This window comes from Plectropomus leopardus, chromosome 5 (genome assembly GCF_008729295.1).
Source record: "Plectropomus leopardus isolate mb chromosome 5, YSFRI_Pleo_2.0, whole genome shotgun sequence".
Lineage (NCBI taxonomy): Eukaryota > Metazoa > Chordata > Actinopteri > Perciformes > Serranidae > Plectropomus > Plectropomus leopardus.
The window spans coordinates 5,366,968-5,394,894 of NC_056467.1; the positions used below are offsets into that span (position 1 = coordinate 5,366,968).

The 27,927-nt window shown below is 38.8% G+C and overlaps 1 protein-coding gene across 1 annotated transcript in view; it reads right to left on the reverse strand.

Annotated features, from left to right (window-relative positions):
- Positions 1-27,927, reverse strand: part of LOC121943375 (calsyntenin-2-like) — a 260,798-nt gene that overhangs the window by 65,993 nt on the left and 166,878 nt on the right. Inside the window, exons 4-5 of the mRNA XM_042486899.1 lie at positions 18,016-18,224; positions 6,321-6,470 (exon numbers count right to left, since the gene is read on the reverse strand). Coding sequence (XP_042342833.1) covers positions 6,321-6,470; positions 18,016-18,224 — 359 coding nt within the window. The remainder of the gene's footprint in view (positions 1-6,320; positions 6,471-18,015; positions 18,225-27,927) is intronic.

Here is a 27,927-nt window from a genome sequence, read left to right on the forward strand (position 1 = left end):
CCAAAGCGTTCCCGGGCCAGATGAGATGAGAAGAGATATATAATCCCTCCAGCGTGTTCTGGGTCTACCCTGAGGCCTCATACCAGTTGGATATGCCCGGGACACCTTTAACTGGAGACATTTGGGAGGCATCCTGATCAGATGCCTGAACCACCTTAGCTGGCCCATTTCAAAAAAGGACAAAATCTACTCCGAGCTCAGTCACCCTCCAGAGCAAACCTATTTCGGCCACTACTCAAAGCTCATGACCATTGGTGAGGGTTGGGATGTAAATGGACCTGTAAATCAAGAGATTTGGCTTTGGGCTCAGCTCTTTCTTCACCACTACATTCTGGTGCAGAGCCCACATCAATGCAGATGCCATGCCCAACCGCCTGTCCATCTTACGCCCTATTTTACTCTCACTAGTGAACAAAACCCTGATATACTTGAATTCCTTTGCTTGGGGCAGTAACTCTATGCAAACTCAGAGGGGGTGACCCACCATTTTCTGGCAGAAACCCATGGGCTCAGACTTGGAGGTGCTGACCGATCTGGACCAATTAACACTCAGCAGGAAACTGCCCCAGTGCATGCTGGAGGTCACGTTGTGATAGAGGCAACAGAACTACATCATCTGCAAAGAGCAAGAATGAAATTCTGAGGCCCTCATACCTGACCCCTTTCTCCCATGGCCGCGCCTTGAGATCCTGTCCATGAATATCGCAAACAGAATTGGTGAAAAGGGGCAATCCTGTAAAGGCCAACATCTGCTGCAAATGTGGGAGTTGGCCTACATATGAAATGTACAAATCACATATATGTGGTTTGCAGGAACAATGCAATGCCAACATTTATTCTGTGGACTGGGTCAAATACAGAAAGTCCACAGATTATATTCGCCTTGCAGACCATGGAAATGTTTACAGTTGTCACAGATTTATTCCAAACATAGATCCAACCATTGTTTCAAAAAATCCTCTTTTCTAACAAGTCAAATTGACGTGTGGCACATGCATTTTTAATAACTAGTCACATCTTCTTCACAGCACATTCCAAACTTACTAATTTTTTATTCAGCTCTTTTAACAACACATTTTTTTCCTCCAGCATCACCAATACAGTGTCTGTCAATGAACTTCCCTTTATTTAAATTTTGTAGAGAAATAGAGACATCAAACAAATACAGTATGGAATATTTTTATACAACAGCTTCACAAGTCTCATTCTGTAAAGTCTATGGACAAAAATTATATTTTTGTTCAACTTTCCCAATGATATTATTTTGATGCCATGAAACACTGCTGATGTCAAAGGTAAATATTCAAAAGCACTTATTTCCAAATAAGAAATAATGATGGCGTCTCATTAGAAAGAAAGTGACGGTGAAATGCAAACATCTAAAACGTAAACACATCCTGTATGCCATATTGCTCTAATTATTCCCTGATAGTTTCAAAACCTGGTCTGCAGGCTGACGTTCAGACTAATTGCCTCAACTGACAATATCCATGAGGTCACATTTAATTAGGGACTGTTTAAAAGGTAATTCAGCATGCATACTACAAACATATACACACAGACACAAGCACATGAACACAAGTACACAAGGCTCACAACCACATTCAACACACAAAGGATGAATATGAATATGCTGATTTATTTTTTTCATCAGTGAGGCAATCTGTCACTCAATGCTCGAGCTTAGCTGTGTTAGTGTGAATGGCTTTGTATATACTGTGTGTGTGTTTGAGAGAGAGTGAGCTTTACTGAAGGGGAGGAGGCAGCATCAGTATTGCACCAAATAAGAACTTCTTTTTTGAGTTGGACACTTAAGAACTTTACATGCTGAGGGATAATTGCAAGTCTATAAGAGTGCATGTGTGTGATTGTGTGCGTGAGTGTGTGTGTGAGGGTGTGGGTGTGCGTGTGTATGTGACTACACCACCTGTTTTAGAGGAAATACATGACAGAAATGGCTCTGGCTCGTATTTTATTGGTGAGGAGAGCTTGTTGAGATTTAATGGGACAATAAGTACACTGTTTACAGACATGTAGCATAAACCAATGGTCCATAGGGCTCTTGATCATCACGAGAATCTCTGCAATGATTTTCTGACATTTTGAACTGCCAAAACTCCCCCCCTTTAAGTTTAAAAGGAAATATTACTTTTTTTAAATATATATATATCATTGTTACGTCGTAAATTTTGCCTGAATGCCATGCAATATTGGACGATGAAGTAGATAAACAGGGAAAAAAATCTCCCAACCTAAAAGGGAAACTTTTTGCATCTTAATTGATGCGTTCTCCATTACCCAGCAGATGGGCGTAGAGCTCAGGCGCAGGCGGCACAGGAGGAAGCCAAACTGTTAATCCTCCCGTACTGCCTACACTGTGATGACACAGAGCTGGTTGAAAGTTGAAGGTTTCTCGAAAGATAAAACATGACATCAGTTAAATCTTATATCAAGTTTACATTATATTCTAGGTTTCAATGCTGAATTTTTCTTGTAATGTTGACATATGAACTTAATAATACGGACATAGTATGTGTGTCTAAAGGATGTGTAATAATATCATATTGTTCCCTGATCTTTGAGGGCTTATGTATTTCATTTCGATAACCTGATTAAAATTCACATTTACTGCCTAGTTAAAGATGGTGTTGCATGGATATTTTAAAACCTCATCCAAAGACCCAAGGCAACAAAAAAACAGAAGGATGAAGTTTTTTTTCTCTAAGATTGACCATTAAAGCTTTCTGTCAAACTGTCAATCTGTGGTGTGCGAAACAAACTGTATCACACCAAATAAAATTGATAACTAATATAAAAAAAAGAAAAGGCTCCACAGCAGCCTGATTACTCTCTCACTTATCTTCCCTTCTGTTCACCCATTCCATTATTAGTTTTCCGTGTATGTGTGTGTGTGTGTGTGTGTGTTCATGTGTGTGTGTTTCTGTGTGGAGAGCAGCAAGCAGGGAGATGTAGGGACAGATAGGAGATGGATGGAAATAGTTTGGAAAGTTTGAAATGATTTTGGATTAGCAAAAAAAATGTTGATTACATAGTGTCAGCCTTTCTCTCTGTTGGCTCCAATTTTGTGACCATCCCAAATCCATGATGTAGTTTCCATTGATTCAAATGCTGAAGTACAAGAGTTTACTAACTGACAGTAACAGTTGGTTGAGAGGATTGATGTCTGAGGAAATAAAGAGCCATCCACAACTAAAATATAGCTGGTAAGAGCCAATATTATTTAAGCATTAAAAGTGATTCTTGACCTTAGGAGCAATATAGTTGTTATATCCAAAATATACTTTTTTCACTATATCTTTTCAGTTGGGTAGTCATCAACAACCACAGCCTTATGTCTATTTATGAAGTTTTACAGGACAAATAAAGTGACCACTGTGCTCATTGAAAGAGTAGTGTCGTGACAGACATGGTTTGGCAGAATTTTACGACTTTGCTACAACAGAGAGGAGATAGGAGATGGTTTTCGACCCCAAGTCTTTTGGTGATCATTCACCAGCGGTCATCCATGTTCAGACCAACACAGGTGGACTCCAACAGGTACCTGGGCATCGGCACTGACAAAAATCTGGTGTGTAGGGCTCATGTAGAAGTCATCTGTTCCAAAGTACAGCAGAGGCTGCACTTCCTGAGGAGGCTGGGAACCTTTGGTGTGACCCAGGAAGTACAGCTCCTATTCTATCATGCCTTACTGGAAAGCCTCCTAGGCTATGGGATCTCTGCCTGGTTTGGTCACTTGACAGCCCAGTCAAAGGCCCAAATCCACAGATTAATATGAAGACAGCTATGAAGATTATGGGAGTCTGTCAAAATCCAAGTCTTCAAGATAACTTTCAACAAACCATAATCAGACAGGCACAAAAAAATTATCTCAGATCCAACCTATGTTCTTCACCCCAAATATCAGCTCCTCCCTTCAGGCAGATGGTACAGAGTCCCCCTAAGCAGACACAACCAGTTCAAAAACTCCTTTGTCCCACTGTCCATCAAAGGCCTCAGCACCACCAAGGCTTGAATATGTAAAATTGTATTTCTTTCTTGTTGTTCAGCAAAGTATTGTTGTAACGTGTGCATGGGCCCATCATGAAAAATGATGCAACTCAAGTTCCTTAGAAAGAAAAAATTGATATGGTGATGCATACGCACACTTGTGTGAGTGTGTGTGTTCGTGCAAGTGAACAGGTACTGGCAGTCAGTAAAAAGACTTTCCACAAGACAAGTGAGGACATGTGATTGGTCACAAGAGACACACAGCTGAGCCCTGCTGTCCCGAGCCAGAGACCATAGCTAATTTGAACAGACAGATTACTGTTTTTCACCGGAAGAAGGCACATGTTTGACTGTGTGAGTATGTGTGTGTGTGTGTGTGTGTGTGTGTGTCTTTGACATTCCCACAGTAGCCTGCCTTTAATACAGCAACCAGTGGCCCTATTAAATATCCCCTGATCTGTGGCCATGGCATTTACTTCCCCTCTCCATCTTTCCCATTCATCCCTGCTGCCAAACAACACTCATAGGGATGACTGCCCTTTCATCAAGGGAGAGCGTATCTGTGCTTGTGTGTATTTGTGTGTATCCTCTCGCCATAATCATGTGTTGAAAAACCTAATTTGAAAAATGCACTCGTGAAAAAAAAAATATTGCAAACAGGCTTCAAAGACAGGATTATCTCTGAGAGCCTAGAGAGGGAGTTAATGTCACTCTGTACACCCACAACAGCCCTGGCTGTGTATGTGAATGCATGTGTGCTCAGCGCAGACATAAAACTGGCATATACTCCCACAGTAACCATGTATTTAGAATATGTGCATCTTAGAAGTTTGTGTGCTTTTGATGTAAGAAAATTTAAGATTTCAGTGCACAACTGTGTGTCTACGACTATGCAAATTTCTTTGTGTAACCTGCTCTCTGGTGTGTGTCTGTATGCTTTTGTTGTAGATCCTAAAGTCTGTGATTCTACTTGTTATCATCCTTTTTTGTAACTTTGCCCCTTGGCATTAGGAACAAAATCCCACTACCCAGCATGCTGTCAAGTGCTGCCACAGTGACTTTGTGCTGCTTCCATTTATTCATTTTGAAATCAAGAACAAAGGGTGAAACTTTTAGCCTTTTTTTTTTAACTTTTCTTTTTCGTTGTTTGATTCGGTGACCTTAATTCATGTGAATTTTAACATTAGTCCCCAGTCTGGTAGAGCTGTTACTGCAAAAAATACCCTTCTCAAGAAATTATTTAGGCTAGGCGGTTCCTTGAATCATTTATTTTCTTGATGCAAAATGAATTGATTCGGCTTTTTCAGACTTGTTTTAGGATCCCGACCTTGTGCTTCCTGCCTCAGATCAGAAACTTGTAAAATTATCTAAAACCACAGGCATGTGTTGCAACTTGTTTTGAGAAAACACAGATTGGAAGATTGAATATGAGCCAAACAACTTAACAGTTTTTTTGCAGGGTTCAGTGGCAGCCACTGAGCTGCTGCCAGGGTCCTCGTTTACCGCTGTTTATCACCAGCCCGTCCTGTGGGACGTTAAATGGCTGGACGCCAAAGAAATCCAGCACATGAATCACCTTGTTAATGACAGAACAACACAGATTGCACATGGTTACATGTGGCGCACCCTGCGTGTGTTCGTCTTTTATCACACGAGCTGCTGCCCTCTCTGACAAGTGTAAATTGCGTCTGCAGTTATCCCGAGCTCCATTTGTGTTGCTGTTGTAGCATTCAGTGCAGACACTTGTCTTTGCATTACTCTGGGCCTTGTTAAGGCTGCCATGACTGCTTTCTGATGTGCTAAGAGCCGTGTTGGCTGTGTCACGGTGCTCTTAGAAAAGTGCTGTTGATCACACCAGCTAAACTTGACAGGCCAATTCCTCAGGGAGGGAAGGAAAGACAGACGGAGAAAAAAAGAGGCCTTAAAGGGGAAAGACAAACAAAAAAGTGCAAATGACAGAAATATAGAATGGTATTCAGAGAGAAAGGAGAAACCAGTATGATGAGCACAAATAGACAAAAACAACGTACACAATAGCAAGTACCACACATTCAAAGGTAAGCACACGCCCTGAAGTAATGACATTCAAATAATCCCATCTGTACTCCTGTGAGCATAAAGAGAACACACGGAGCTCTTACTTCATGATCCATCCTTGTGCACATGCTGTACAATACAGCCAGGCACACATATTGAACAAACTTCAAGTAATCACACGCAAATAATTGCACCTGCATTTCAGAATGTATTAACATCATTCAGTCAGACCTGCCTGAAATCCCTACACACATATTCATGTGATGAGGACCCACCTTGCCAGCCAGGCTTGCAGACAGGCTTTACGTCAATGCGGACAGGGACGCTATGCAGAGCTCTCTTCTGGCCGCAGTCCCAGGCCGTCACCTGGATCTCGTACTGCTGCTGCCGGTCGTAGCTAAGCTTCTCCGTGTTCCGGATGTTACCTTGTGTGGAGAAATACAGTAGCTCAAGGTCAAATTCAACCCATAAAGCTTAATTTTCTTATTATAATTCGTCATAGAATAATACAGTTCTCCCATCATTTTGCATAATGAAAACATTTTGTGCTGAGCCATTGGGCTCACTGACAGCCACAAATTGCAATGTTTGAAGTTATAAGACCTCAAATCAGTTAATTTAATTAGGAAATTAAAGGTCTAGTATGTAGGATTTTGTAGCGTATGACTGCGGGGGTTGCAGATTGCAACCAAATGAATTGTCTCCAGTGTGCTAAGTTTGTAGAACTACAGAACCCAAAAATTGTGAAAAAGTAATTGTCAACATATTCTCATCCCAACTCATTAATATCGCTGCTTGGTCAGTTGTGTTCATGTTAACATATCATGTGCTAGGTATCATCCTACATTTGTTGCTGACATTCTGGGGCGACATGTCAATTTATGTCTCTTGAATGCATTGTGTAATTTCAAAATACAGTTCCATTTCCACAGTAAATGTACAGTTTCTGCATCTTACATGCATGCAGTCTTTTTCAAAATAAACGTATGTTGGTAAAACACCTTGTATTTATGTGTATTTCCTTGTGCAATAAAAGCATGTGCTTAGGTTTAGATATTAAAAGCACATGGTAAGGTGTAGAAAAAAATATGGTTTGGTTCAACATTCATAAGAGAAACAAACACCAGGCTCCTGGGTGAAAGTCTTGGGTTTGTTTCTAGAGCCACTGTTGGTTTAACGACTCACACCTGGTGCAGTAATCAACAGCCCATTCCAAGATAACTGAAACCTAAGACCTTAGTGAAACCTTAGTCTCGGTGGTAATAAATGAATGAAAACATACATTTAATTCAATTTCTGCCAGTAAATCTCCCTAAATCCTACATTCTGGACCTTTAACAAAACAATCTTCTTATTGCGTGGCGGGAGTAGCAGTTCAGTTATTGGTGTGTCAAACTACCTCTCAATAAAGCATTTATTCTGTGCAGGTTTTTTTTTATAATTTAGTACTTGGTTTCAGCAGGAAGAAACAACACCTGACATTAATTTATGCAATTAAGGTAAATATGATTAGTCTCATTAGAGGGGTGAGTTGGATGGTACTTATCTGGGGTATTGGCCTTTTTCACAGAAGACATGTTGGCATGCATGTCACAGAAAGACAAGAAAGCACAGGTGCACATAATGAAATAAAAATTGACTGAGTCCCATTCAGCTGCTTTAGTTTTAGGGTCATAAGGTTGTATTTATAAAAAGTGACTCCTAACTGGCTGAGTCAGGAGAAACTCAAAAGAGAAACTAGTGTGTGTGCACCACAGGCGCGCAAGGTGGCCACCATTAAATAATAATAATAATAATAATAATAATAATAATAATAATTATTATTATTATTATTATTGTTATTATTATATTATTATTATTATTATTATTATTATTATTATTATTATTATTATTATCTTACATGCACAGGTTTATTTACATAATTGGGGATCATCAGATTATTATTTCATTATTTAACTTTCCTCTAATGATCCATGAAGCATCCAGTTTACTATGGTCACTAAGAGTTGAGGCTTATTATTAATTAGTAATAATGAATTCCTAGGTTATGCATATTTTGCATTTCTAGAGTTTTAAGTTCAGCCATTAATTTTTCTTTTGTATGTAACTTTTTTCCACATAAAGGAATAACAAAAGATGCCACAATCAAAAATACACAAACCAAAACAAAAGACCACTGCCATAACAGTCTCCAATCCGCGAGCAAAAAAAGAAACCTGATGAGCACAGTTCTCTGCAAGATTAAGTCCTTTATAGGAGAAGGTAGCTAATTAAAGTCCACTTAGTTAGTGGCAGGGACAGCTTAACTGGGTCTACCAAGCCTAGCGCTAGAATATTAATAAATCAAAACCAGACCAGGCCACATAAACAAACCAACTTAAACAGTCCAGCACTGTGAATTAGCCTATTAAATTAAGAAAAAGTAACTTACATCAGTCTGTCAGTGCGCATTCTGACATGCCTTGCACTTAACCAAAGATTAGCAGGGTTTTCAGTTCTTAGGCGGCTTCTTCTGGGGTTTTAAAGATGTGTTTATTTCCATCAGTGGTGACAGCGAGCCTTGCTGGGTGCAGTATGCCATACCGGTGCTCTGTGTGTCCCGGGGCTTTTTCCTGGTGTCCGCATACTCCGCTCGTTTACGTTAGAGCTCCACAGGTCTTTAACGACCTTTTTGTCAGTGGCAAACAGGTCCTCCAGTTCACCTACTCGTGTGTCGGCATTGCTCAGCCTGTTTGACACAGCGCGAGGATCTTTTTTTCATACTTTTGATAGAATCATTTAACACATCAAATCTGGAGTCGAATGATTCTTTACTGTTGTGCAGTAAAACTGTCGAAAACTGTAGCGCCCAGGCAGGTGGTTCTCCATCCCCCATGATTTGTTTGTGGCGTGGTCTGTGTTCCTTTTTCTTTGTCCTGTCCCCTCGTAAATTGTTCCACCAGACATCCACGCGACAAAAAAAGTGGCCAAAAACTTTCAGTAGAACTTGCGATGTTTAAAGCGACTGTTTGTTTCAGAGGAGGCAGTATTTAAGTTAGTTAAAGTCTGAAGTTGCGACAGGGTACGAGTGCCATCTAAAGACAAAGTTACGACACGCTTCGGTCTCGCCGTCACGCCGTCACGTGGTCTATGGAGCCGCAGGTAGTTCCAGCAGCCACTATATCTTCAACAATTTTCAACCAATATTAGCGCATGATCTGCATTGATTACTACGTTCACTACATTCACAGTCAATATACATAATATCATTTTATGGGGAGCCTTGGAGAGACAGCGTTAATGCGTTTTTCTGTGCGTAATTTTAGAGGGAATGACATTTGTTCTCAAGACATTTAATGTAAGCATTTATATTTCTTTCGCTTCTATGGTCGTCATTACTCACAACCAGCGGTGTAAAGTAACTTAAAACTGTACTTAAAAGCTACATGGTTCTCACAGCACAGCCAGGATACAATAATGATTTTATAGTATATGATGCATTGCTGTAGATTAGACCATTACATAAAGGATATAAAATGAGCACAATGGTAAATACCTACAGCAATAAAATGCAACATACATATTAATGCAACAGGAAATCAATTCAAAGATATCAAATATAAAAAACTACTGACTTTAAGTAGGCTATGTTTTGCTCATAAGTGCATACTATCATAATATTATGATCACTAATGAATATAAGAGCATCACTGTATGGAGTGTATATAGGCCCACTGTCATATTAACCTTTTGTTTATGATTCCATCCATTTTATATTTATTTCAGCACACTTTGCACTGTGAACCAGTGCACTGCTGTATTACTGTTTGGATTTTTATTATGTCAGTTGTTCACTTACCTTTTTTTCTCATTTAAATTGGCCTTTTTTGACCTTTTGGCCTCAGGATCAGTGAAAATAAATGGGGCTCAGCGCTGGAACTATTGGGAGCTCCATGACCCCCGTGAGACTTCTGCATTTCTAAAATTACAATTAAGGCACTTGAGAGCACTAGCACGCCATTCCTCTCCTGTCACGTGATACTCAATGATCCTGCAGGTGCTCATTTGTCAGCCTTTTGTAAAAATACAACAATGATCAACCGCTAAAGACATATTTCGACAGTGGGGGAGTTAATAACACCACATGTAGCCTACACAGGATCCAGCTGCATCATGTTTCATCTGTGCTCCAGCTAAGTCATGGCTCTGTCGAAGTTTCAGTATCAACTGGAGATGTCTCAGAAACAGAGCTGCATCTCTACATTAGCCATGTTTATAATATAAGTGGGTTTTTTTGTGTTTTACAAGCATATATATATGATTACAGTTCGTTAAAATGTGCTAACGGATGCTTTTTGGCTGTACAAGAGTATGACAACCTCTTGTTACTTTTACCCTCCCTGTGATCACTCAACTGGTCAAGATGTTTGATGAGCCATGATCCAATTTCATGCTCATTAAAATGAGATAAACTTTACTGGGAATTTGGCTGCTAAAACACAATATATGTGAACACAAAGAGTAAGAGGGAGAACCTCTCTCTCTCTAAATACAAACACAAAAAAAGTAGTTCGGCAGTGTTCGCGTGGAGACAGACACAGACATAAATAAAATGCATCATTACAAATTCCTTTTAAGTCAACCGTAAATACAGACATTTATATGCATATACCAGGGAATTTCACTGAGCTGTGTGCACATACTGTACAAACTATACAAACCAATCCTTTCTGACAGCTTTGATCCTGTGTATATTGGCCATAAGGATTTAATCAGCTCAACATTGAATGCAAACAATCCAATAACACAAGAAATTATGGTTTGTGCAACTCTCTCCTAATGAGTCACTGAGTAGAAGCTCAACTATTTCAACTCAAGTATTCTTCAACAACAAATTGTTTTATATTTTCTTATCATCTCAGTTTTTTTTACACATTCTAACTACTTTTAAAAACAGGCTAAAGACTTTTATGCTCACGAAGTCTTTTGATTGAAATGCACTTCTTTTGCATTTAATGTCTTTTTAAACTCTTTTTTTAAACTTTATAATCTCTCATTCCTTTTACCTGTGTCTTTCTTAACTTGTGCTATGCCCTATTACTTCTCACACCTGTGTCTTTTTTAACTTCATTAAGTAAATAATCTTAAGTTGCCTGCATGAAATGCTGTATAAACAAACTTGCCTTGCCTTCATTAAGCATGGGTTGCATCAAATAATCATTAACTGCAGTGAATACAAGCATAAGGAGACTAAATCTGATTCCATGGCCAGCACAGCATTACTCTATAAAATTGGCATAGTATAAAGAAATATCCATCAAAGGAAAAAAAAAAGTTTTGTCAACTGGAAAATAAAATAATACAAAACAAACAGAAAAGGTCCAAGTATAAACATGCATATTGTCTTTGATGCCATATAAAGTCTAATTCATAAGTCAGATATTTTACTTTGTTTCATATGAATTCTGTGATGCAGTTTCTAAAATGTCTAATGTCTAAATGTCTTAAATGTCTAAAATACATGTATGTGAAATCAACCCCCATGTATCTATTTATATATATTTTTATATATTTATGTATCACTGTATCTCCCATTCATTGGCACAGGTCAACCAGGCCCAATTTGTTGGATTATAACATTTAATGTGTAATTTGAAAAACAGTATATTTAGATAAATAATTTATCTGTCACTCTAGTCAAAGCTAATTTGATTGGATCAATGGAAGGAGCAGCCGTAACCACAGAGAGTGAAAGCAAACTTTATGACCAAGCACATTTAATGGTTAGGTTTCACTTTCACTGTGCCTGGCGTTCTGCTGCTCAATCTGTGCCCAGAGTATTCACTGCCCTCCAAGAGGTGCAATTTATAACAAAACGGTACTGTATATACAATCCCGAAGACCTCCTCATGAATGGTCCAGCTCAAAAAATCAATACGTGGAGGGAGATGTTTTAATCATGGTGGGCCGCCATAAATAAATGAATGTGTGAGTGACCCTGCTGTTAATTCAGAACATTCTGTACAGACGATGTACCATGGAATTTGTAAAGTTAATACAAAATGCATAATGTTTTTGCGAAACCTTTTATTATGTAATAAATACCACCAACCAAAATCTTTGACTGTAGTAACTCTGCCATGAAAGATTTGGAGATAGACTTTATGGAGTCATTAAACCGCTGTGTGAGCTTTTACAGCTAAATGAGTTTTATTTTATTGTAGACATAAGCAATGTGCAACAGATATTTTTCCAGATTATAGTCTATATAACTAAAGAAAGTTAAGTATGCACTTTAAATTGCCTTGAGGAAAGTGAGTAACCACAGTCTCATGTTTAGCCTCGTGTGTCTCTATGGTATATTTGAGTCATTAGATAACACAGAATGCTATTGCTGCTTAGACACACTCTCTCTCTCTCTCTCTCTCTCTGTGTGTGTGTGTGTGTGTGTGTGTGTGTGTGTGTGTTTGCTTAAAGGAGTAATGGAGATTTAATTTTAATTTTAAAGCATCACTATATATCATTGTCAAATTAACTGTGATGCCTTAATATAATCAGTGTAACAAATGAGATCATGGTTGGGATGACAGGTAGCCTCGATCTCTCACAAGTGCTTTGATTAGCGCTAATGTTGCTCAACATTAAGACCACATTTCCATTAGACCCCTGATGCTTCCAGATGCAATGAAGATATTGGTGCTTGTCCTCCTCTAACTTCCCAGTGTTGCTTTTCTAAAGGTAACAAATACTAAGTGACTGTCTCCCCACATTCTCTACCCCCTTTATCCCTTTATTTGTATCATAAGAAATCCCAGAAATGGGATGGCAATTAAAGTAAGGAGTCATAATCTAGATCTTACTGTGGTTTAGGAGGGAGTTTACTAAAATTACAAACCAGAGGAGTAAAGTTTGTCAGGGATGGAGTTGCATTATGAAAAGTGTGGGATCCAGTGTTTTGGAGTTAATATATCCAATATGAATGTTGCTGGAAAGGAGCTACACATTTTAAAATGATGTTTTTCTCACACACACATCTTCAACCTGGCAGCATGGAAGATCTATACAATCTGCACAGTTTCAAGGTGGAAACCCAAGATTAGTTTTATCACTTCAGTATTTGACCAAATGTCTCCCCATCTGTTCCTGAGTTATGGCATTCAAAAAAGTGTTTTTGTGGGACATTGTGATGTCCCAGTGAAGGTGACCTTAGACCTTTTGGATAGAAGATGTCATCACTACATCCTTTAGATATAACACATTTGTGTCAAATTTTGTCATAATGAGCATATGAATACTTGAGCTAAGGTCAAAAACACATTTTATGAATTTAAAGTGATCTTGATCTTTGACCACCAAAATCAAATCAGTTCACCTTTGAGTCACAGTTGACCTTTGTGCCAAATCTGAGAGAGATTCCTTTGCAATGTTTCTGAGATATTAGCTTCAGGAGATTACATATGAACAGACAACCCAAGAAAAGCGCAGAATGAAAAGTTTGCCACTTTAAGAAATAAGCGGTTCTATCTGTGGTCTGAGCAGTTTTGAGATACTGAGCTTTTTTTTGTTTTTGCACTCCAAATCGTAAAAATTATATGGTCCTTTTTGTTTTTTAAATTAAAAAAAGTCATTAAGTTAGAATATATGAATAACTCAGTTTTGACAAAAATACCAGATAGAACTTTATGATTCTAAGATGACAAGTTATATAAAGTGTCTTAGTCTGAGAATAAAAACGGATAATAAAAGAAATCTGGGGGTTTGGATATGATCGTAACACATCCGAATCTATGACTTAAATGTTGGCAGTTTACATTATGGGTAATGTAGTGCAATCATTTCCCATTAAAAAGCCTATATTCTTCTACTTTTAGGTTAAGGTCAAGGTAGAAATCATGGGTCATTGTAGCAAGTCTGTCTTTTATCTGAAATAATCACATTCATGACCAAGTCAAACGTGATTTTAGACTTACTTTTTGTTTCGCACTTCTACTGAAACCAAGAGAGAGCCTTTAGTATATTTGAATGCGTGAAAATGAATGCAGCAATGATTTTGTGATGTTTAGAATGCTGTACACAGCACCTTAAAAGAAACAAATAAGCCACTCGTCTGTACAATACACATTCAGTGAGTGAGAATCTCCTGCCTTGTAGGAAACCGCGACCCATTTACCAAACCAGCGCCTTTTCTCATGCTGAGCAGAATGCATGAAGGGAGCTCTTGTGCTGCTAATGTGTATGTTAATATTTGATGAGTCTTCCACTACAGACGGATGACAATGCTGTACACGCAGCTAGGCCTAGGCAGGGAGGGGGCACCCTGACTGCAAACACTTGCGGGTGTCTAGAGCGTTGAAAAGACACACTTTTGGCCCTTATTGGCTGCGAGTTGAAACGTAGCTGGAATGAGTTATTGCGACTCATATTACAGCACGGATTCCTCTTGAGGTTTCTGTATTGTGGGGAGAGAGGTGCAGAGGGAGCTGAATGTTGATAATGTGGTGTATTTGAATATGAGTGTGTGAGTGGGAGGATTAGATGTAATTCATATGAGGGCGGCATTGTTCGGCTCCCCGTCCTCCTCATCGCCCATTCTCTGTCTCCCTCTCAGCTTGTTTAGAATTCCTTCCCTCCTCATTCTCCCCTTTCCAACCTTCCCACTCCATTTCAATACGCATCATTGTCTCACTGTTTTTGCAGCCTCATCCTGTTTTACTCTTTGCTGCCTAAGCTGTTGTGCAGCTCTCTCTCTCTCTTTTTTTTTTTTTTTGCATGAATGGCATACACACTTACACACTCACACCTTTCTGCATGATGGAGGTTCCTTTTCCCGCTCCTTCAATTACTACATCAACTTATCTGTGTCAGCAGGCTGTGCGTGCTGTGACTACTGCCAAGAGTGGCCATCAGGTAAATGACTACTTAACCCTCCATCTTGTTCTCTCTATTTGCCTCTCTATCAAATGTGTGTAAACACACACACAAGAAAACTACCTCTGAATCTGTTTTTGTGAATTCCCTCTACTATCCCCCTCTAATTACTATTACCCCCCTGGTCTTTGTTTAAGGGAGAAAGCTGGCATTATTCTTTATTATTTCTATTGTCAACAAAAGCCCAAAAACTGCCACTGTGTTACGCCGTCTCTTAATATTTTCTGCTTTCCCTATCCTGTGTGTGGGTCGTTCCTGCTAAGGTCACAAATACATTTTTTAATGACTGTTTGCACAACTGTTTGCTCTCCCAACTCCACAATGGTGGAACACATCTTCCGTCACAGACAGAAAACTCATCTGTTCACACTGAACCTTGGCCCGTGAGTAATAATAAATGTAATTTTAAAAAACATAAGGCTTAGTAAAATTCCAAAACACCTGGGCACTGCAGTTTTTGGCAAATGTCACTCAAACAGGAGGAAAAAGGGCAACTCTTGGAAACTATTTCCAGTTGCAGATTACGACGCATTTGGTGTACTAAGGTCACAAATACATTTTTTTAATGACTATTTGCACAACTGTTTGGTGTCCCCGCTCCACAATGGGGAACACATCTTCCGTTACAGACAGAAAACTCATCTATTCAGACTGCACCTTGGCTCATAAGTAATAATGAATGTAATCTAAAGAAATAATAATAATAATAATGATAAAAGGCTTAGTAAAATTCCAAAACACCTGGGCACTCTAGTTTTTGGCAAATGTTATTCAAAAAGAAGGAAAAAGGGCAACTCTTGGGAACTATTTTCAGTTGTGGATTAATACACATTTGGTGTGCTAGAGTATTAACAGTATCAGAACCATTTATGTGGGATTGTCTTAAAATTAACAGTGGTCATGGTCATGGCAATGAACATGTCACACAGTGTCACCATATGGCTCATTGGGGTGTTTTTTAATAGTTTCAGTTAGTCAAGTTAGCAGCTATATAGACCTTTTCAAATTCCATAAACATTCAAAATGGATCTCTTTGTATTTCTTTGTTTCAGCAGAAGTTGATATAAAGGAAACAGGGACCAAAACTGCTGCCCTAACAACAGAAAACTATCTAAAAGGTTTATTAACAGTAGCTTCCAGGTAGAAAACCTTCACATCACGTACATAAAATTAAGCTTAACGTCATTATAAGTGTATGCTATATTTAGTATATTTTCAGTGCCTTTTCTGTCGTCAGAGAGTCCCTTCGATCGGGAAGCTGTTATCTCAAAGCCACCAGACAAAACCAGTAATTTTGCCTCCCAGGACACAGGAGTTGCTGTTGTTGAGTCTTTTTAGATGGCAAAAATAGGATTTGCTGCAGCCATTGTCTAACATGAAGTGTTGAATGAACATCTGGTTCAGTACATAAAATATTGCAGTAATAAGACAATATGTGGATTTAAAATAAACCCTAGTGTGTGTGTTGATGGTAATGAAGGAACATGTGAACAAGTGCAACAGAGTTGCTCACTGTTGTGTTTTAATAGTTTTTGGGCAACAATTCAATGAAGTTCTGTTGCACACAGAAATAAGATATACCAGACTTTGGCCACAGGAAGGAAATACTTTTATGTAGGTTTCATCCATTCTTGCTTTTGGCCTATTCATGGGATTTGTTGATGATGGCCAAAATTTAGAATATCACCAGCTATATCCTTTTAGTTTAGTTCATTCCCGCTACAGTGTTCTGTATCCTTCTCTCATAGCAATTACTCTTGCATTCACAGTAAACCCCTCCTTTCCTCCTCCCATCCACTCCCTCTCTCCCTCGGGTGCTCTTAAGTTCAAGTGCTCTCAAAGCCTTTTCCTCAGCGGTCAATGGCTGAGCGAGACCCCTTCAAATGGAGAGAGAGAAGAAAGAGCACTCTGGCTGCAGCCTCCCCTCTGTATCATTCACTGCACAGTTTGGCCCTAACCTCATCCACACAGTCTTTTTTATTGCAGCACCTCAGCGGTGGGCAATGCTCGGCAGTCTGCATTAACAAAAACCTAAACAGTATCTACAGCATGTCTCCTAAAAACAGAAAAATAAAGTGTGTGAAAATTGTTTGGGAGAGCCTCGGGAGTAAGTGGCTTTTGAAATCAAGAATCAAGAAGTTTAAATCTAGAGTTAAAGTGTGCAATCAAGGAGTATCTTTTCTCCTACTTGACTTTGTGTAAATCACCCACCATGTGTTGATTGTTAAAAGAAGAGAGACAAAACTATGGACTTTTTAGGAATATGAATGTAATAATATTAAATGGCAGAGCTCAGGGTGCCTTTCATCAAACTAGGAGGTTTGATGGTCAAAGGTCAGTAGAGGGCAGAGCTGTGGGGGTATCTGTCACACACAAATAATTTCTGTATTTGGGTGTGTGTGAAACAATTACACAATCTTTATTTGTAATGTTCAAGAACTGAGTTTCCAAGCGCACATGGCAACTCAATGAAGTAAATTACATTTGTGAGGGTATCTGAGAATAGCCACTGATTTTTCTTAGCATTTATCTCTGTCTGTGTGTGTTTGTCTTGTTTGTTTTTTGCTCAGACGTCTGTGATCTGATTTGCTGTGACCAATGGCTCTCTGGGCAAAGCTTGACTTTGTCCTTGGAAAGAGCAAAGGACATGTTTTATCCAGAAGGAGAGGCATCTGTCAGAGTATGAAGTTTTGCCACCAGAGTGCATGCACGTATGTATGTGTGTGTGTGTGTGTGTGTGTGTGTGTGTGTGTGTGTGTGTAGTATGAGTGCTTGTGCATGTATCTCCTGTGGCTGTAAAGTACATGTGTGTGTATGGGATCGGATTTTTAAATCATGAGTGCCGCTGTGTTATGACAGATTTGTGTTTTTACACCTTCTTTCAATAAAATGGAGAGCACACAACACTTTATTGGTAAGATTTTCTTTGACATATGGGAAATCACTTTAATAGGTAAAGCAAAAGCAAAAGCGCTGTAGATCCCTTTAAAGTGGGTACACAAAAAAGTGATATCCTTTTGGCACACAATAAAACTTTAAATGTACTTTCTCTCTTCTACTTACCATTGCGATCTATAGCGAAGGGTGTGTTGCTGGTGGTGATCTGGTAGTTACAGATCTGGCTGTACTGTGGGGAGCAGTCCTGGTCGGTGGCCTCCACCTGCAGGATGCTGTCGTAAATTTTACCCTCCGTCACTGCAGCTCTGTACTGGGGCTCCCGAAACACTGGGGCGAACTCATTTACATCGTTGACCTGAATGTGCACCACCGCTCTGCATACAGAAAGGGGTAAAAAGACGGGAAAGCGGAGGTTAATGTAGAATAGTCCATCATCTGCATATAATGTAACTGCTTTTAAGACAGTTGATCCATTTTCCTTGTTACATAGGGGAAGTGAGTAAGAATTTTATCAACTCATCTGGTGGATTAGATTTCACACAGAAATATTCCAATTAAACCACCATAAATTGTAGTAGAAGACCCATTTGAACTGTTACAGGATGAAGGTGGCTGTTATTTTTAGCCAAGCTAGTGCCATGGCTTTAGGGGTAGAATGTTGATAGGTACACACCTTTGGTCCAGATTGCAATATCTCAACAACTATTGGATGGATTGGCACACAATTTGGTACCATCAGTCATGGTCCCTATGTGATGAATCCCAGTAGCTTTGATGTTACCCTGATTTTTGCTATTGTATCACCATGTCTCCTAAAAAATACATTTACCACTAAATTACAATGTGGTGACAACATAAACACTGCCTGGATTATGCTCAGATTATGTGTAGAATAGTCCATCATCTGCATATAGCATAACTGACAGTTATGCTATATGCAGATGACAAACAGTTGATCTATTTTCCTTGGTACACAGGAGAAATAAGACATAGCATTGTAGAAAGACTCATTTCAAGTGTTATGGTGAACAGGATGAAGATGGCATTTATTTACGGCCATGCAAGTATTATGGCTCTAGAGATAGTAATGTCAGTCGGTACACCCTTTTAGTCCAGAATGCAATATCTCAACAACTACTGGGTGGATTGGCACACAATTTTGTACCAATGAATCCTAATGACTTTGGTGATACCCTGACCTCTACTATTGTGTCTCCTAGAAATTAAATTTGTTGCTAAATTGCATTCATAATTAAATTGTGGTGCCAACATAAAAGCTGCCTTGATTATGTCCAGAGATAAAGCGTCTTAGAACTAATGACATACATTATTTATGAATCACACTGGAATCGCAGAGGTTGAATGGTAGACATAAAAAGTACAAGACTGTGACGCCAGAATTCTGGGTTTGTGTCCAGACTCCCATCTGTGACTAGGTTTAAGCGACAAAAGCCCTTCGGTTTAGATTAGGTAAAGATTGTGATTTCAGTTAAACATTAATAAAATAAGTAATAATTAAACAAATATATAAACAAATGACATTTCCTCATTAACGTAATAGCAATGATGTTCATTCGACATTACTTCACCTGTAAAAACATATTTCAATTTTCAAATAAGTTGTATATGCACATAATTTCCAGGAGGCTGAGCAGCACATTGATATTAACATTTGAGGTTTTGTGTGACACTCTGGATTCCAATAAAAATTTGCTACAAAGATGAATGTTCCCCACAGGATGGATTGTAATAATCATTGTGATCCTCTGACTTTTTCTCTAGAACTATCTGGTCAAAATATTAATTTGTCCAATATTTACCTGTAAAACAAATGGCAAAACTATCAAAATAATTATATAATTTGAAAAAGGCTGTGTATATTTGCAACTCTGTGTATCATTTTGCCAAATAACTCAACTGATTTATACGGCTAGATATGTGCTTCATGTCCACACATACAAGAGCAGGAGTTTAATCGTCTCCCTGACACTAGACTGGGAGCCTTGCTCAAAAGTGCAACTGTAGGAAGGGGTAATGTATCAGTTACTATTATTGATTATTATTAGGTTTGGATAGTAGAGGGCAGGAGTTCATTGCGGGAGATTAATTAGTTTGGTGACCATAATCACACCGTGTTTGCGTAATACACTGTCTGACCTGACCCAATGGATTTCTTTGATTGTGTTGCTAAATCAAAATAATCCCCTGAATATCTTCATCTACCATATGCACAATTCTCCAAGTGCACTGAACTGCAAATTAATCTTTCCATAAGTGATCTATCAGCAATAATTCATGTTAAGTCACACATCTGGAAAAAAAAAACAAAAAAACATTCATCATTTCAAAAAATGCTTTCATCAATACTCGCCGGCAGCCATATTAATCGCTCCTTCAGCTCATTGACTGACAACCAGTGATGGATGACAGTTGGACAGACTAATACAGTTTTAATCTTCAAATGGTGAATACAAAGTAATGCTATGCTTTAAGAGACAAAGAGGCAGATATGAGCATGTGGTTTGCAGGATTAGCTGGTAAGAATAGTGATGACGGTGAAATTATCCTATTAAAAGAGCTGTAAATATCTCTCCAACATGTGGTCGCGTGGAGACAGAGACTGTACTAAAAAAAAAGAGACGGTTGGGGAGCTGAGCCCATGCAGAATGAATTTCCACACTGCCTTATCTCTCCTTGTCACAAGTATAGAAACATAGGAGACCATTTGTTTTTGAGCTACTCTAAAGAAACAGATGCGCAGTTAAATATGTAATGAGAAATAAACTGGGGTAAAAAAAAATGCAAAAGGGACAAAAACAGTGAGAGGCAGTGGTGGAAGTAACTAGGTATGTATACTCAAGTAATGTAAAGAAAATTGCATTTGAGTGTTTTTATTCTACACTGCTACATTTTCAGTTCTCCTCATAATATTATCATGTACAAAGTTTTCCCACACACATTTCTTCATTTTGCTTTTCTTTCTTTTCTGCATCAGACTAGTGTATGTAATTAATTGTTTTTTATGTTTTCTAAAAGAAAAAAAAAGGTAAAATGAATTGAAGGGTTGTCAGACAAGTCAAAATTAAAACTTCTTTTTTTCCCTTTACCACCATCAGTAGATAAATAAAATTAAAACTTAGATTATTTAACCTATTCATCTTTGTCCAGCTTTTTAAAATTTTCATACTTCATTTTCAAACTGAAGCTATTTTCATTATTGTAAAATTACTCCAACCAATGCAGGCAAATTAATCATCCAAATGCTGTACTTCATACTGCTATATGATCACTGTATAAAATTTGTGATAGTTTAAGCATTTTAGCTGGCATGCTACATAACATGTAGTTATGACAATTATTCATAGTAAGAAGCTGCTCGAGAAAATACATTTCCAGGGCTTTTAAAGCCTGAGTTTGCCTAGATCTTTAACAGGTAGTCCAGGACCCTTAGGAGGTCTTCAGAGTTCCAGGAATTTTTAATTTAAATTTTAATTTGAGTACACTTTATTTATTTATTTTTTAAAAATAAGTATTTTTAAAAATACACAATAACATGAATACAGTATTAATTTATGTCATTTGCAAAGATAAATTATACTATTCAAAAAATAAATTAAATAAAAAATTAAAAAATAACACATTAGAGTGGGCTTCACAATATACATGATAGGCTAACTGTTACCCATGAATCCTCATCATGGACTGTGCAATTATGTGAGCTTGTTGGTGCTAGATCGCTGCAATGGTGAGATGCATTAGTAATGTATGTACTATTGGGACATATTGGCCAATTAGCTGTACTATTTTTCCAAATGTAAGGACATTCTTGTGAGCAACAGTTGGTTGTTTTATGACTTTTTTAGCAAGAGACTCTGACAAAACATCAACGTAAGAGAAAATAGTAAAAGTGAAGAGCGAGAGGCACCAAGCTATACAGCACAGTGCAAACAAGAGAAGACCCAAAAATATTCAGAGAATTATCTCAACTGCAACTCAATTTTATACATTAATTGTAGAAGAGGGTCCCTGCTGTGTCTCTCTTTGAGCTAAGGGGTCCTTGACCTTCAAAAAAAAAAAAAGGTGTAGATCCCTGCTTTAAAGGATCTAAATGCTTCTTTTACCAATGGAAACAGGTACAGAATACACAAATGAACCCCCATAAGACAGAGATTAATCACTGGGCTTTAGGATCAGTGGGATGTTAACAGCGATGCTAACAGCAGCAAAGATGGTGATAAGAAGCACTGACAGATGATGGCAGCACCAGTGTGTGTGCAGTAAATCCCTCAGCCAGCCTTGTTTTGTCATATTAATGACGCTCCCTCATAAACATTACCCTCCTGCTTTGCCGCACTCCCCAGTGGTGAGGGAGCAAACATATGTTCCACTCCTCTGGGGCTTGTATGGAGAGACTGCAGTGTGTGTGTGCGTGATTATGTATTCATGCACACAAGTGCATAATATATAACTAAATGCAATAATTGTGAATACGTCTCATTGTAAGTGTGCATGTGAGTGTGTGTTTCTCTGTTGATGGCTCACATCTGGCTGAAACAGACGCCTAGCTCTCTAGGGCTAGGATGTTTGTGTGTGTGTTTGAGTGTGTGTATGTGTGTGCTTTCAGTTTTCATGGAGCTGGAACATCGCCAAGCTGAGCTCATTCCCAGCCATTCCTTCATGTGATAGGTTTCAGCTCATAAGCAGGGGGTCCACAATGAGTCAGAGTACACAGAAAGACAGCATGGGGTTAAGTTACCCCATGGGTGAACGATCACAGCACCGCTTAAAGTGGATAAAAAACCAGTGTCACGGGCATGGCTATTTAGTGAAAAAGTCAAAGGTTAAACAAACTACATGGCACCAGTGGATGAAGAAATCAAATCTGCAACCCTGTTTTTTTCCTCTGCACAAATACAAAATGACCACACTGTGATCAAATAGTGCTCTAAAACCATATCAATTCAAGCTTTAATAGCAAACAAACTGGTCAAGCCAGCTGTTAGCCACATACTGTAGTATCCATACAATGGATAATGAATACGTTTTCTCCTCAACCAGAGTTTTCCTCAATGCCAAATCATGTGTCACATGGGTGTTTCTGCATACAGCAGGACTTTAATACTCTTTAATGGCGTTGCCATTTAATATGGTTGCCATGTCACTTAAATGAAACACAACAGTAATTTTCATGCCTAATACTTGTGATAAGGGAAGGTAATGTTGTGCACCTCAAATTAAAAGTTTGGTTTCTCAACCTCTGTTGAAATACCAAACAAGTTCAGACATGTACAACCCTGGTCAAGAGGAGGGCTGTGAAAAAAATTTATGCTGATGCACTTTGACCCAAAGCACCTATGTTGATTTCTACATTACTGTGTTGACTTCAGTGGAGTATCTGTCTTCCTTTGTTTTGTTTTTTTTTTATCTTGTTTAAAGAATAATCAGTCAAATTAAACAATAAATACACTGTTAATGTCGATTTACTGCGATTTAAAAGAGCTTTATTAAAGGTAGGAAATGACCTGAGAATTTCAGTTAATTAGAGCTGTATTTGATACAATTGATAAAAGCATTGTAATTAAGGACTTGAGAAGGTGTGGCACTCCCTATTGTAGCGCAGACTTCTGTATTTTCCTCATTTGTGGCTCCTCAGGGAAATATTTATTGTCAGTATATCAATGAAGAGAACTGGCCATAATGTCCATAATGATGCATTGTAGGGATGGGTGTTAATAGTTGAATAGCTGCATTATAACTATATAGTCACAGATTATGGTTCTCTGTCTCTCTGACATCAATATTTGGATGGGTAATTTTATGAGCAAAATCTTAATGAGCAGGAAAAAGTTTCTACTTGTAGGATCACATGCAGAAACATCAACTGCAGTCAATGTGAGGTTGTCTGTCTGAACTGATTAAGACATTAGCTTCAGACCTGGGAGTTACTTTAGACTCTGACCTAGATTTTATTTTCCTAACAAACTTTTTTTTCATTGTTTTATACATACTTCATAAGAAGTGGCTCATATAATGGCAACTGTCTTTTTCCTTTGCTACCTTAAAAGTAAGAATATGAGCAAATATGTCTTCCATCCAATAAAAAAGGGATGAGTAGATGTTTGCAGTCACTTCTCAAGGATACAAATATCACATTAGGAAATAAAGTGTGTGGCAAGGGGTGGAGATGTATTTTCATGTGCAGGCACAATCAGATATTAGCTACGTGTTGAAGTCAGGTGATGCATGTTAATGCCAGGTTAGAATTGTTCCTGGCTTATTACATAGTCATCAAAGCTCATTATTTATCAAAAACACACCTACATAGGATCAACCAACTGTCATTATTGAACATCTTCTGTGCGTACACACACACAAATGCACACACATATCTGCACACCCAGCACAAAGGCAAAGGACTTAATTAATCTTTGTCAAGAATTAGCCGAGAGGTTGAATCATCAATTTCCTCATGTAAGACTAGGATGGAAATAAACAACCCTAACTATACCAATGGGACCAAATGGGATGGTTGCCTCATCAATATGCAGGGAAATCCCACCTCCACATCGACCAGCACCCGGAGGCACTAGCACAGATTTCCACGGGGGCCTGTGTAATCTCAATACAAGGCGATAATAATGCATTGTAATCCAGTTCAGTGTTTCACTTCATGCCCAGATCCTGCTTACTCCACACCAGATAATATAGATCAAATCACTGATGGATGACTTGGACTATCATGCCGAAGAAATAACACATACAGGAAGGAATGTCCAATTGCGTGATTCTGCTGACAAACTTCTAAGTGTCTGCTGACTTGCGGCAACGTCTGATTGTGGTTTGAATGTGGGATGCGAACGGGTGTCACTTTCTTTCGTCTTGTAACTGAAGCAGACAAGCACAGATGGTGCAGTTCCTGGCAGTGCATATTCATAATTGAAACACAGAGACTATACTTTCTTATTACATTATGTTAGCTGAAGATAAACAACATATTCCTACACTAGTTTTTTTTTTCTTTCTTCCTTGCCAGGAATAATAATCACGTCAACTAACAGGTTTTGACAGAATGAGGTTTCACTCATATTAGCATCAAGTGTGACAAGCGTGAAGTTAAGATTCTTGGTAGAATAAAGCTCAGACACATTGACAGGGCTGCACTATCTATGTGGAGTCCCCTGGTCTTCTCACGGCAGAAATTTATCATGACAGCTTATGCTAACAAGGCCCAGCTTTTGGCCCACTTATTCACTTGTAAGAAAGTGACTTTTTTTTGTTAATGTTGAGTGTGTTGAGTGTGTTTTTAGGTGGTTGTGTATGTGTATTAGAGTGTTTGTGTGTTATGCAAAATCAGCCTATCTATCCCCAGCTACCGTATTTGTCTTATTTATATGTAAATGTAGGTATATCAGTGTGAATTTGACTCAGCATTTAGGATATGTGCGTGTGTGTGTGTGTGTGTACGTGTGCGTGCATGCATGGCTGTCCTTCAGCTTGCTGTTCAGTAAGATAATTAGCCTCTCCAAACTGCAGCGAGGCTAGGACATACAGACCTCTAAGATTCCCTAATGATGACTTTAATAACGACTGCGTTGCCAAGCGCAGAGCATGTGTGTGTGAATGTGCGGCTATTGGACACGATATAACATCCGTGTGTCTCAATTACATCTACATGTTTTCTCTAGAACACAGACATTTAAAAACATACAATCTTAAGGACACTTAACCCTGTTATGAATGCATTACACCCCCAAAAGTGTCCCGGCACATTGGGCCGGTGTCAGATACACATGTTGTAGTTAGGAGATTGGTGAGGATTATGCATATGACATGATTTGCAAAGCAGTGAGATGTCCCTTATGCCTAATTACCCCGTAGCAGCAGGAGAAACCTGTGCAGAGCAAGGTGTGTGGGGAATGGCAAGGTACACAGTGTACAGAGAAACTTCTAGTCTTCAGATGCTAATTAGTGAGATTATATGGTTGTTTTTCAGCTGTACCCGACCCCAAAGGCTTTCAAAGGCTCAGTGCTCAAGTGTCTAGCTACACTGATGAGTTTTGAGGATTCTTCTCATAAAATGGCAAACATTTTGCCAGGGTCCAGACCTAGAAATCTGCCTCATTGACCGAGTTCAAGTTAACTGATTAGTCATCATGACATGAAAAAAGCAGTTTCTCTAAAAACTAAAACAAAATTCTACAATTCTAAAAAAAAAAAAAAAAAAATCAAACAAACAAATAAACAATCCAATGAGGACTCTGGGGATGCAATGTTCTGAATCCTAAACCTAACCCTTAATCCTTAACCTAACCCTAACCAGTTCCACTCCTCTCGCCTAAACCTAACCAATCCAACCAATGAAAGCAACAAGTCCGCTTACGCATCAGTGTGGACCTAAAATGATGTACGATACAGGCAGATACATTTCTCTCAAGTGATTGGTTACACTTAATTTTTTGCCATATGTTTCCAGGATTTCCCAAAAGTTCAAGTCTTGATGAATTGAAGATACGAGGGGCTGCCTTAAACAACAGCAAAACTACATCAAAACCTCTTTTTATTAACTCCTGCAGTTTAATCTATGTCTCATTTATCGGATGCATTTTTGCTAAAAACCTGACCAGACCTGTCCTCATAAACAGTCTCATGCACAGATGAGTAGTACACCTGGGTATGTGCGTACGTTGGATCAATCAATGTTATACACAAACGGTTCAGACGCACGTCCTTGCCAAAGTCTACTTCTTTTATGTTAATGTATTTCGAATATTAAAATATAAAAATGCATGTGTTTGCAAATAACTGAGCATGCAACACATTCTCAATCTAAACTAGTGAAATGGTGGCACACGGTCTGTGACCTTCCATGTCAACCTATGACGTTTTAGGTATCCTTGTGCGTCAGCTGTTCAGCTCCAGGATACCACGATGGTGATATCAACAAATGTAAGTGGTGGGATGACGTCATGATGTTATGACGCAGCCCATGACCAAAATATCAACAAATGCACACGTGGAAGGATGAAGCGGTGAAGCCCGGGCTGTCAAGGTGGTTGGGATCAGGCAGAAAAAGTCACACATGGATAGGTTTAGGCAAAAGAAGCACATGTTAAGGTGTAAAAAACACATGAACACACACACACACACACACACACACCACACACGCACACACGCACACACAATGGAGAAGCTGCTCCAGACTACTACGAAAGTTAATTGTTTATGGGACCCATCCAACTCCCCACCCGCCCTATAAGTGCACATGTGCTCCTTATATTATGTGGTTACCAGCAGCATTATTACCTGACACTGTCCTTCAATGTTTCAGGTGCACACAACTGGTTTTGTCCGTCTGCGATATCACCTGACGCATCCGTGTGTGTTGCTTGTGGACACGAAGGTGATTTCTGGTGTCATACTCCAATGGTGACAGCACTGACCGAGCGTCACCATGTGACAAGTTCGGAGCTTGAACAGCTTGGAGCATTACTAAATAAATGAGATTTGGATTATGCTGCACAAATTGTGGGGAAATTTCTAAATGGATGTTTGAGTTTTTTAATTTGTCTCTTCCATTATCAAAAGCAAGGAAGTAGACTTTAAATGTCTAGGATCATAGAAAGTGCGTCAAAATCTGTTAAAACCAGTCATCCAATTGTTATATTTATCAAGACGAAGGGTCTACATCCATGCCGGCTGCTCTGTGATTCTGTACTTTGTACTTTTAGCTAAATGATAATGTCAGCATGCTAATGTAGTAGGTTGAAAATGCTACATGTATATTTTTTTATTGAAACAGACACCCCCCTAATTTTTTTGTTGAATATGTGAATTAATCTAACTCGGTTTATACAGTTTTGACATTGCGTCAATACTGCAATATGTCAGTAGATGGCACTGTAACGCCACTGTGGCTCCATTAGGAGACTCTTGCTCTGCGCATGCGCAGCTCAGTATTAAACGAGCACTGGCTGGAGCAAGACGCTAACTTTTGGTCCTCTCTCTTATTAATCCACAGGTCTGTTCAAACTTGCTTTTCTATGATCAGTTTTGCTTAACGCCTAATGCCAGTGCATT